Raw genomic sequence first — 11,130 nt, 5'->3', positions numbered from 1 at the left:
CAATATAGACTGGGTAAATGTATCATCGGGTCACGCTAGAGAGATAACGTTCCTGGATGGAATAAATGATAGCTTTATGGAGCAATTGGTTCAGGAACCGACAGGAAAGGAAACTTGGTTCTTACCTGCTAATTTTCGTTCCTGAAGTACCCCAGATCAGTCCATACAACCAGCCCTTTGATATTCTCAAGACCGTTACAGCACATCTGTTCGGGCCTGCTTACTGGGAAGAAATGTCATAATGTATATATACACACAGAACCTAAAGAAGTTTGTCAGGTTACGGTTAGCCCCTTGGGCTGATTTGTGGTTTATCTGTTTGGGGGCTCCAACCTTTGGGTTTGGTGTTCACTCTCATTTAGGGGGTTTTTAGTTGTTCAGGAGTTGTTGAAGAGTTGTTACTCTATAGTTGGCTTGGGTACAGGACTGCAGGTGAAACCCTCTATTACGTAGCAGGGCCTCAAAGCTTTTAGTTCTCTGTCTCCATCTGCTGGTAGGAATGCAAAACCCACTTGTCTGGACTGATCCTTGGTACTTCAGGATCGAAATCTAGCAGGTAAGAACCAAATTTTCCTTTCTGAATAAGCTGCAGGAAACTGCTGAGGCCAACAAGAAACCAAACCCACGAAAAGGCAGGAAGAAGCTCCCAGGCAAGAGAGGTAAAGAGACAGAGGCAGCCAGTGTAACTGGCAATGAACACACCCCACTCCCCTCTGTAGCTGCCTTGCTGTTCTCCCCACCAGCTGACTGTCAAAGAACCACATTTGAATCTTCCAATTTCAAAATAATGACTCCATTTTATTCTGTGCTGATTTAAAACTATGTGGTGCAGCAGAGCCACAATGAGGGCCCCTGAAGCACTGGTGAACAGCATCCGGTTACACTTTGTTCGGGATCCATTCCTGAGTCTATCCAGCTCCACAGCTGTTCGTATGGATCTCCATCCTCTTGGAGATGGGAGGATGAAATTAGCACCAGCCTCCAACACGAGCGCCCTGCGACGTGTCTGCCACCCCATACTGGCTTCAATAGAGCAGAGAGCCAGCTGCGAGAAGAACTGCAGAGACCCATGGCCGAAGAGTCTGCAATACCTGCCCTGCCAGGGGGGATCTGCCCAAGTCAGGAAAAGATCAGCGGGGTGTCTCAAACAATGCGCTTCCAGGACAGTCCAATAAAATAAGAGACACACCCACCCCTGCCCAGAAACGCCCTGCCCCCAGATCCACTGGTGCGACTAGAAGAGCTGCAGCAGGAACTCGGGGGTCCATTCCAGTGCCGTCTGCGCCACAGCCAGAGCTGCAGCTCCCAGCGTAGCCGAAAGGCCCCAGACTGCCATCTTTAGCAGGCCGTTGTTTCCCATTACTGGAAGGACGCCGGCAGCTCCCATGCCGTCGTGCAGCTGCTGGCGCAGGATGCTGTCGGGGCGCTGGTCCAGGGTGGCGCGCTGGAACTCCTGAAACGAGGCAATGGTGATGCTGCAGACAAAGAGGGGGGAGTGAAACTGTTACTGCCCAGCTCACAGTGTACAGCAGCATTGTACAGCGTGCAGAACCCCCCCCCACACCTCGTCACTGCCCTCCCCGTATCCCATCGTCTGCCTTCCCTCTTCAGCTGAGGAAGGCTCTCTCTGACGTTACCTGCTGGTCACTCCCCATTCCAGCCCCTCCAAGGCTCCTCTCTCTTACACACCTCTTGCGGTACTGCAGGGCCGCTTGTTTTGCCAGGTCACAGGGCGGGTGGTGCAGGAACAGCTTGTCTGCCTGGGAGATCAGGGTCTCGTACGGTAGGTCCTGAGGAATCTGAGATAAGAGGTGATGCACACTGGCCATGTCGCAGTCACAGCGCAACACTTCCTGCTCCCGGTGTAGTACAATCTGCAAAGGTAGCACAGAACACATGAATAAGAAGAAGAGTTCCCCAGCTTAACCTGCCACCCAGAGAGAGGCCTTCCACCCAGACTGCTTATTTATCCCTTCAAATGCTACTAGAACTAGGGGACACTCCATGAAGCTCATAGACAGCACATTTAAAACAAATTAGAGAAAGTATTTTTTCACTCGTCTTTTTGTGGGCGATAGCAAAATCTGCAACAAGGTAGACAGCCAGGAGAGCGTGCAAATCATGAGGAGAGATCTAGCAAATACTGAGGAATGGTTTAGGGTCTGGCAGCTAAATTTAATCTAAAAATATGCACAAAGTCATTCATTTGAGCTGTAAAAACCCAAGAGAGCAGTACAGTATAAGGGGTGAAACTCTATGCACAAAAGAGCGGGATCTGGGGGTGACTGTATCTGATGATCTTAAGGTGGTCAAACAGGTGGATAAAGGAAGAGCAGGATCTGGGGGTGACTGTATCTGATGATCTTAAGGAGGTCAAACAGGTGGATAAAGGAAGAGCAGGATCTGGGGGTGACTGTATCTGATGATCTTAAGGAGGTCAAACAGGTGGATAAAGGAAGAGCGGGATCTGGGGGTGACTGTATCTGATGATCTTAAGGTGGTCAAACAGGTGGATAAAGCGATGGTAAAAGGCAGAAAGCTGCTTGGCTGCACAGGGAGAGGAAGGGTCAGCAGAAAAAGGGAGGAGACACTGCCCCTGTATAGGTCCCTGGTGAGACCTCACTTGGGATACTGAGTACAGTTCTGGAGACCCCACCTTCAGAAGGATAGAAACAGGATGGAGTCGCTCCAGAGGGAGGCTGCTAACATGGGCAGTGGTCTTTGTACTAAAGCAGATGGGGACAGAGAAAGATCTAAACATGGACCCCCTGGAGGAAAGGTGAGAGGGGGAGATAGGATAGAGACATTCAGATACCTCACAGGTTTCTATGCACAGGAGCTGAGCCTTTTTCAATGGAGGGGTCTGAAATGAGGGGGAGACTCGGGAGTAATCTTAGGAAATATTTATTTACAGAGAGGGTGGTGGATGAGTGGAACGGCCTTCAAGTGGAGGTGCTGGAGACAAAAACAGTGTCTGAATCCAAGAAACATGGGATAAACCCCGGAGGATTTCTGAGGGAGCGATAGGAATTGTAAAAATGAATGGGCAGACTTGCTAGGCCAAATGGTCTTTTTCTGCCATCCTGTTTCTGATTAAATTGTGAAATTTGTTGCCCAAGGATGCAGTAAAAGCAGTTAGCACAGCTGGATTTAAAAGAGTTTAGACAAATTCTTGAAGGAAAAGTGTATAAACCATTGTTAGCCAGGTAAACTTGGGAAAGCCACTGCCGATTCCTTGGAGTGAGCAAGCAGCACTGGATCTGTTCTTTGGGATTCTGCCGGATACAGGGCGCTGGGCTTGGGAAAGCCACTGCCGATTCCTGGGAGGGAGCAAGCAGCACTGGATCTGTTCTTTGGGATTCTGCCGGATACAGGGCGCTGGGCTTGGGAAAGCCACTGCCGATTCCTGGGAGTGAGCAAGCAGCACTGGATCTGGTCTTTGGGATTCTGCCGGATACAGGGTGCTGGGCTTGGGAAAGCCACTGCCGATTCCTGGGAGTGAGCAAGCAGCACTGCATCTGCTCTTTGGGATTCTGCTGGATACAGGGCGCTGGGCTTGGGAAAGCCACTGCAGATTCCTGGGAGGGAGCAAGCAGCACTGCATCTGTTCTTTGGGATTCTGCTGGATACAGGGCGCTGGGCTTGGGAAAGCCACTGCCGATTCCTGGGAGTGAGCAAGCAGCACTGCATCTGCTCTTTGGGATTCTGCTGGATACAGGGCGCTGGGCTTGGGAAAGCCACTGCAGATTCCTGGGAGGGAGCAAGCAGCACTGCATCTGTTCTTTGGGATTCTGCTGGATACAGGGTGCTGGGCTTGGGAAAGCCACTGCAGATTCCTGGGAGGGAGCAAGCAGCACTGCATCTGTTCTTTGGGATTCTGCTGGATACAGGGTGCTGGGCTTGGGAAAGCCACTGCCGATTCCTGGGAGGGAGCAAGCAGCACTGCATCTGTTCTTTGGGATTCTGCTGGATACAGGGTGCTGGGCTTGGGAAAGCCACTGCCGATTCCTGGGAGGGAGCAAGCAGCACTGCATCTGTTCTTTGGGATTCTGCCGGATACAGGGCGCTGGGCTTGGGAAAGCCACTGCCGATTCCTGGGAGTGAGCAAGCAGCACTGCATCTGTTCTTTGGGATTCTGCCGGATACAGGGCGCTGGGCTTGGTCTGACCCAGAGTGGCATTTCTTATATCTAACATCAGTTACAGTCTGCCAAGCCATAGAGATCTCATGCATTGTAAACAACATAATCTAAGTACAGTAATCATAAGAAAATGCCATACTGGGCCAGACCGAGGGTCCATCAAGCCCAGTATCCTGTTTCCAACACTGACCAGTCCAGCTCACAAGTGCCTGGCCACATACATAAAATACAAGCAATCAAAACAGAAACCTAATAAAGAGCAAAGCAATCTCCAGATACAGGAAACAAATCAATTAGCGGAAGCTTTTGTAAAAAAATAATGCTTTCAGATTTTTTCTAAACGACACAACCTTAAGCTCAGCCCGCAAGATGTTCCATAGACACGGGGCAGCCACCAGTGCAGGGCAATCTCAAAACGGGAACAACCTAGTCAGTCTGGCAAGTGAAAGTTCTTACAGCATATTTTTATAAAGAACTTTTGTAAAGTTCTTACAGCATATATTATAAAGGAATGCTGCAAGTCCCACCTACCAAATCCACCCGGCTAACAACCACCAAAGAACGTTCCTTCTCTACAGCAGGACCAGTCCTCTGGAACAAACTACCGACTGATCTAAGACTGGAACCCTGCCTCCACACCTTCCGCAGGAAACTTAAGACGTGGCTTTTCCTCCAAGCCTTCCCCTAACACAAATTAACTCGTCATACCCAGATCAAGGAACTTAATATCTATTAATTTCATAACATATTAGTTGATAATTACCTAGTTAATCTCTATCACTCTTACTCCTACTTCACTTATTCCTAGCTACACTAGCTCCCAAGTACAATACCCCTGTTTATTGTAACTTTGATTTTTCGACCTTTCTTATTTATGTTTACTTGGTTTTATTTTTACTTCTGGTTTCCCCTGTTCCATGTAAACCGGCCTGATATGAATCCCATTCATGAAGGCCGGTATAGAAATGTTTTAAATAAATAAATAAAATTTTATTGCTCTCAACTCGAGGTCATTGATCAAAATTGTTTTTCCTTGAATGTCTATGTTCCTTGAGTTTGAAAAGAGCCTGTATGGGCCCCCCCCAATCCTTTCTGAAGGCATCTGTTGCTATGGTTACTTGGGGAGGAGCTAGTCACAGCAGTGCTCCTTCCAGCCGCCAACTCCATTCCCGTTTCATTGCTCTGGTTGATAGGGACTGAGTTAGCAGGTCCAGTTGGAAACATAAGGCCTGCTGTAGGGGGATGTATATGCAGTACTACATTGACTGCTGCCGCCATGTGATTGAAGACCTCCAGCACTTCCCTGGCAGGTGATTGATCTATGTTCAGCAGTATGTGAACCGATGTCTGGAGAGTTTGAGGTCGATCTGAAGGAAGAAAAGCTGTGTCCTGCAGAGAACCTATCCATACCCTAGTGAACTTGATTTTCTGGGAGGGAATCGGAGTACATTTCTCAAAATTCATGAGGAAGCCCAGTGACTGTAGATGGACTGATTTCTCCTGGGAGGTTAGAACACCCTCTTGGGAATCTGCTGTTACAAGCCAGTTGTCCAGGAATGGGAAGACCTGGATGCCTTGATGACATAGATGCGCTGCTACTACAGCTCGGCATTTGGTGAAGACTCTCTGTGCAGCTGAGAGGCTGAAGGGGGACGCACTTTAGGCATTGCCAATGGGAGGGGTGGATGGGATTGTGAGTAAAAGCATTTTTTAGATCTAGAGCACACTTCCACTTCCCCTTCTGGACGAAGGGATCATATGGAGGGAATTCATTTTTAATTTCCTCCGGAGCATACAGTAAGTTTGTTCAGACTTAAATCCAGGAGTGGTCTCAGTCCTCCAGATTTCTTGGGGATGAGGAAATAGATGAAGTAGAACCCCTAAGCCATAAAGATGGGGAGGAACTGGTTTTATTGCCCACTGTTTGAGGAGCGACCCCATTTACAGGCGGAACTGCACAGAGCGAGATGGATCCGGATTGAAGGCTGAGCGCTGAAGATGTGCAGGATGCCAGGAGAAAACGCAAGTGGTATCCAGACTCCACAACTTTGAGAACTCGGAAGTCTTTTTTAATTATTTATTTGCATTAATTTATATTCTGCCTTACTGGTGATCTTGTGTCACTCTTTAGGTAGTGGTGGATCCTCCCTCCTACCAGAGAAGATAGTTGCTGGGTCTGAAGTGTGCACATAAATTTGGCCTAGGCTTGGGCTATACTTGTTGCCCTGCTTTAGGTAGATTGTGTTCATGCTGTTGAGCACGAGTCAGAAGTTGTTACTACTGTTGTGGGAGTAAGGATGGCATCTGGTAGCATTGGAATTGCCAGAAGGAGCGTCTCTGGTAATAAGGTCTTTTAAAAGCATAGAATGGACGCCTTGCAGAAAATCCCTGCACCGCCACATGTTGTTCCTTAATCTGAGCTATCTCTGAAGAGATTATCATCAAGGCGAGGCACGTCTGTCCACTTTTCATGGACAGCTTCACTTAAGGTACTGGATCTCAACCAGGCCATGTGACAAGCTGCAATGCAACATGAGATGGATCAAACGCCTCATAGATTGAAGAAGATGGAGCTCATGATAGAGGTAGGTAGGCAGGCCACCAAAAAGATTGCAATGAACCGGGTTTGGTCCACAGGTTGTAGTTTGAAGGTATAGGTAGTGGCAGAAATGGGCAAAGAAAGTAAGGCTAACCTCTTAGTCATGTTGTCCTGTAAGAAATCCAAAATAGAAGGTACTGAAGCATTCTTGGGAACAATCCCCCTAATGTAACACCAATCAATGCTCAAAAATCCTCCGGATCCAAGCATAGGCCAATGAGGTCAAAGTTTTCCTAATCTTCAAGACATTGTCCACTACCTCCAGAGAATAACCCTCTTTTGATTAAGTGTGACCGTTCAAGGGCCAAGCCGTAAGACCAAATCTTCTAGATCGTCAGGAAGGAGAGGGCTCTGCAAGAGATCTCTGGTTGTTGTGGGTTCTGCAGCACAATCGACCAACAATCTGACAAGATCCTCATATCAAGTTAGTCTTGGCCAGTCTAATGCTACCAGTATCACCAGCAAGCAATCCTTTGAATGACGTGTCCTACCAACATCCAGGGAGGGAACACATACAAAACTGCCTTTGACAACCATTGCTGAACCAGGGCATCCAGCCCGAACGACTCTTTCCATCTGCTCTGGCTGTAAAACCTTGGAACCTTCATATTCTTGTCAGATCCATTAATGGGATCTCTCATTTGTCCACTATCAGACTGAATGCTGTACTGGAAAAAGACCACGCCCCTGGATCAACCATATTGCAACTGAGAAAGTCTACTTGAATGTTCTCCACGCTCTCTATGTGCAAGGCAGAGAGTGTCTTCAGATTCTTCTCTGCCCATGGAAACAGCAAAGTCCCTTCTTCTGACACCTGAGACCTCTTGGTTTCCCCATGATTTACATAGGCCACCATGTGGCATTGTCAGACAAAACTGCTTGATGCTTGAGCAGATACCTGAAAGTCCTGAGGGCTAAACAAATTGCTTTGGTTTCTAAACAACTGATGGGCCACTGTGCTTCCTCTTCTGACCACAAGCCCTGCACCACATGACCGAGTGGCTTCCATGTTTACCATGGCCTAGGCTAAATGCTCGAGCTCCCCACTCTTCATCAAATTCTTGGTACTCATCCAGCATTCCAAACTCGTCTTGACCTGTCCAGGCACTGGCAGTCTCCTGCCATAGTTGTGTGACGCAGGGTCCCATCTGGACAAACAAAAAAAACCCTGTAGAGGCTTCATCTCAGCTCTTGCCCAGGATACCAGGTCCAGCAATGCAGGCAGCTCCACACTGTCGAATTCCAGGACGTGAGGCAGAGATCCTGCTGCTGAAGCTTCTGAATCCTTTGCTCTATCAAACCCATCCTGTTTCATGTCACATAGAGCCCCTACATACTCCAGAAATTGAGAAGGAAGTAAACTGCTCCTGGAGGAGGTCACCACCCAATTCAACTCCTACAGCAGATTTATCACTCTTAGTGACTTACACACTCTCCCATTCTGTTTTTGCCCTTATGAGCCAATCGTCCAAATAAGGGTGTACCAAAATTCCTCTCTTTTGTAGAGCTGCTGCTACCACCACCAGTTTCTTAAAAAACGTCTTGGAGCCGTCACTAGACCGAAAGGTAGTGCCTGAAATTAAAAATAATCTCCTAGCACCAACACAGATATGTGGTATGTGGAGATAGGCCTCTCTGATATCAAAGAAGGTCAAAAACACCACCTGCCTCACCGCTATAACAGATTTCAGCGTCTCCATCCAGAAACGAGCTCCCCGGAGAAATGGGTTAACATGTTTCAAATCCAGAATAGGATGAAAGGAACTGTCCTTCTTGGGGACCTCAAAATAGATTAGTTGCCTTTACCACCATCTTCTTTCTGGCGGAAAGAAAGGGAGAAGCCATAAAAGCATCTGAAATAGGATGGGAGAGTTCCATTTATTTATTTATTTGCAGTATTTATATTACACACGTTCCACAAGATCATGGTGGATCACAAACATACATACATAATCATGATAAAAACCTCTAAAAAAATACAACCACACAAAATTAAACAATTCAAACCCATAAAACAATAAAACATAACTGTTGACTAATGCAATATACACAGATAAAATTCATGGTTGCATTAATTCTAGAGCGTAACCTTCTCATATTATTCCCAAGACCCATTGGTCTGAAGTAATTTGAACTCAACACTGATAAAACATGGAACGATGACCACACTCGAACTGGAGCTTGGGTCCCTAAATACTCATTGGGAACTTAGAGAGATTCCTGTAAGGCCTGAGGATCCATCTTTACCATCTCTTTTGGCAGACTGAAAGGACTGAAATCTTCCAAAAGACTGAGATCTTTGAAAAGAAGAAGTTTTCTCCCTTGCTTAAATCTCCTGGAATCACTTTTGAGCCTGAGAGGAATGGGAAACCTCCTCTAGCAGTCATGGGACCTTGGAATCACCTCAAACCTTGGCCATTTTCTTAAGATCCTCTGCAAACAAAAAAAAAAAAGATTCCCTATAAAAGGGAGTTTCATCAAATTAGACTTAGAGTCCGGGACCAGTTGCACAGGCACAGCAATCTCCTTGCCGCCGCAGTGGAAGCCACAAATCTGGCCGTGCTCTGGACCAAATCAAAGAGAGAGGCATCTGCCAGATACGCTGGCCCCAGCTACAAGTGACAAGTCTTCTATCCCTTTGTCCCCAAGCCTCAAAACCTTGCTGCAATAACACGAACGCCAGATCTCGCTATTATGCAGCTAGAGAGAGCCATCTGCAGAGCCGTAGCAGCCACGTCAAAGGCCTGTTTCAACGCAGACTCCATCTGTCTGTCCCGTGCATCCCTCCACGGCAACGGTGCTCCGCTCAGAGGCAGAACAAGCCAGCGTTGCCACCCTTCACGAGGGATACGGAGACTCCCTTTAAAATTCGATTCTGGAAAGAGCCACGGCAGGACACTCAAGCAGAGGAAAGGATTTAGAGGGCTTCCTTATACTGACCGGAATATTTTATTTATTTAACACTTTTCTATACCGACCTTCGTAGACAAGACCATATCAGATCGGTTTACATCGAACAGGGTAAGAAACTGTAGTGACAACTAACGTAATTCAACCAATGGTGAGGAAGAGGCAAAGTTACATACAACAGGGAGTAAGAACTTGGAGGCTTCATCAGCTGGAAGGATAGTTAGAGCAGGCAGCAATTATAAATATAATACCATGGATAAGATAGATAAGGCACAATGTGCTTAGGAGAGTCAGGGTCTATCGTACAGGCAGAGAATAAGGCCATCATTCAGGTATAGAGTAAGGGCCAGCCAGTGAATATCAGGGGGTTCGGTGAAGGCTTGGATGAAGAGCCACGTCTTGAGTTTTTTCCTAAATGTTAAGAGGCAGGGGTTCCAATCTGAGGTCTGCGGGGATGTTATTCCAGATATCTGGGCCTGCTATCGAAAAGGCTGGGTCTTTAGTCGAGGTGAGGCGCGTGGCTTTAGTTGGGGGAAATTGCAGGGTTCCTTTGTGAGTTTCTCTCGTTGGTCTGTTGGAGGAACGTGGAGTATGAAGGGGATTTCGAGATCGAGTTGAAGTTGGTGGTGGATGGATTTGTGTATTAAGGGTGATTGATTTGTGCAGGATTCTGAAATTCACTGGTAACCAGTGTAGGTTTCTGAGGATGGGTGAGATGTGGTCTCCACGATTGGTGTTGGTCAATAATCTCGCTGCGGCGTTCTGTATCATAGGAATAGGATCTTCTGAGATGCTCAGGGTGCATAAGATAAGAATTGGGGCAGTTTCTGGCCACACTGGGACAGGGGAGCTGTTAGACCGTGTCGATGTATTATCCGAGAGAGATTTCTTTTGTAAGGAGCTGTCACTGATGCACACAATTTTCTGCCTGCAAGAGAGAGACCACCGATATGTTCGTAGCTACAAACGGTGCTTAAGAGTACGATCAATGACTTGGGCATCTTGCCTTCGTTCTTTAAAATAAAAAAAGTTAAAAAAAAAACCCAACCCCAAAACAGAGCATCAGCTGAGGCCTGGAGTCTGAGCATAAATCATTGCTCCTCGGGATTCGGTGAAGATAAACCTTTCCCCCCCTTTGTTCTTCCTGCTCTCTGAATTTTGGGTCACCTGGCCTGAGGACTTTCCCAGCCCTGCTGAATGCACGCTGTGATGGGGACCCCCTCCCCAGTGCCTACCACACACATCACGGAATAGTTTATTCATCTTCCATTTCCCTCCCCCAGAGCGCTCACCACCTAAGGGCTTTCCTCCCAATCTCAGTGACTGAGGCAGTGGAGGCTGAAGTGACAAGGCCCTGGTTCGGAGACGGTACCTACCACAGCAGCGAAATAGACGGCCATGAGCGGGTGGGACGCGAGGAAGAAGTCGTAGAGCCGCAGGATGTGGTGGAAGTTGGTCAGCACGTGGCCGTACCACGTGA

At 47.6% G+C, this 11,130-nt stretch overlaps 1 protein-coding gene across 1 annotated transcript; it reads right to left on the bottom strand.

Moving 5' to 3' along the window:
* Window positions 1–777: 777 nt before the first annotated feature.
* Window positions 778–11,130, bottom strand: LOC115081398 (TBC1 domain family member 20-like; the record flags this gene model as incomplete). The annotated part of the gene is given in 3 exon segments (XM_029585855.1): window positions 778–1,475; window positions 1,690–1,874; window positions 11,027–11,130. Coding segments are annotated over 3 exon segments (530 nt in total), but the record flags the coding sequence as incomplete, so codon positions are not given.

The sequence above is a fragment of the Rhinatrema bivittatum genome, unplaced genomic scaffold, assembly GCF_901001135.1.
Source record: "Rhinatrema bivittatum unplaced genomic scaffold, aRhiBiv1.1, whole genome shotgun sequence".
Taxonomy (NCBI): domain Eukaryota; kingdom Metazoa; phylum Chordata; class Amphibia; order Gymnophiona; family Rhinatrematidae; genus Rhinatrema; species Rhinatrema bivittatum.
This window is presented reverse-complemented; position numbering and strand designations above follow the sequence as displayed.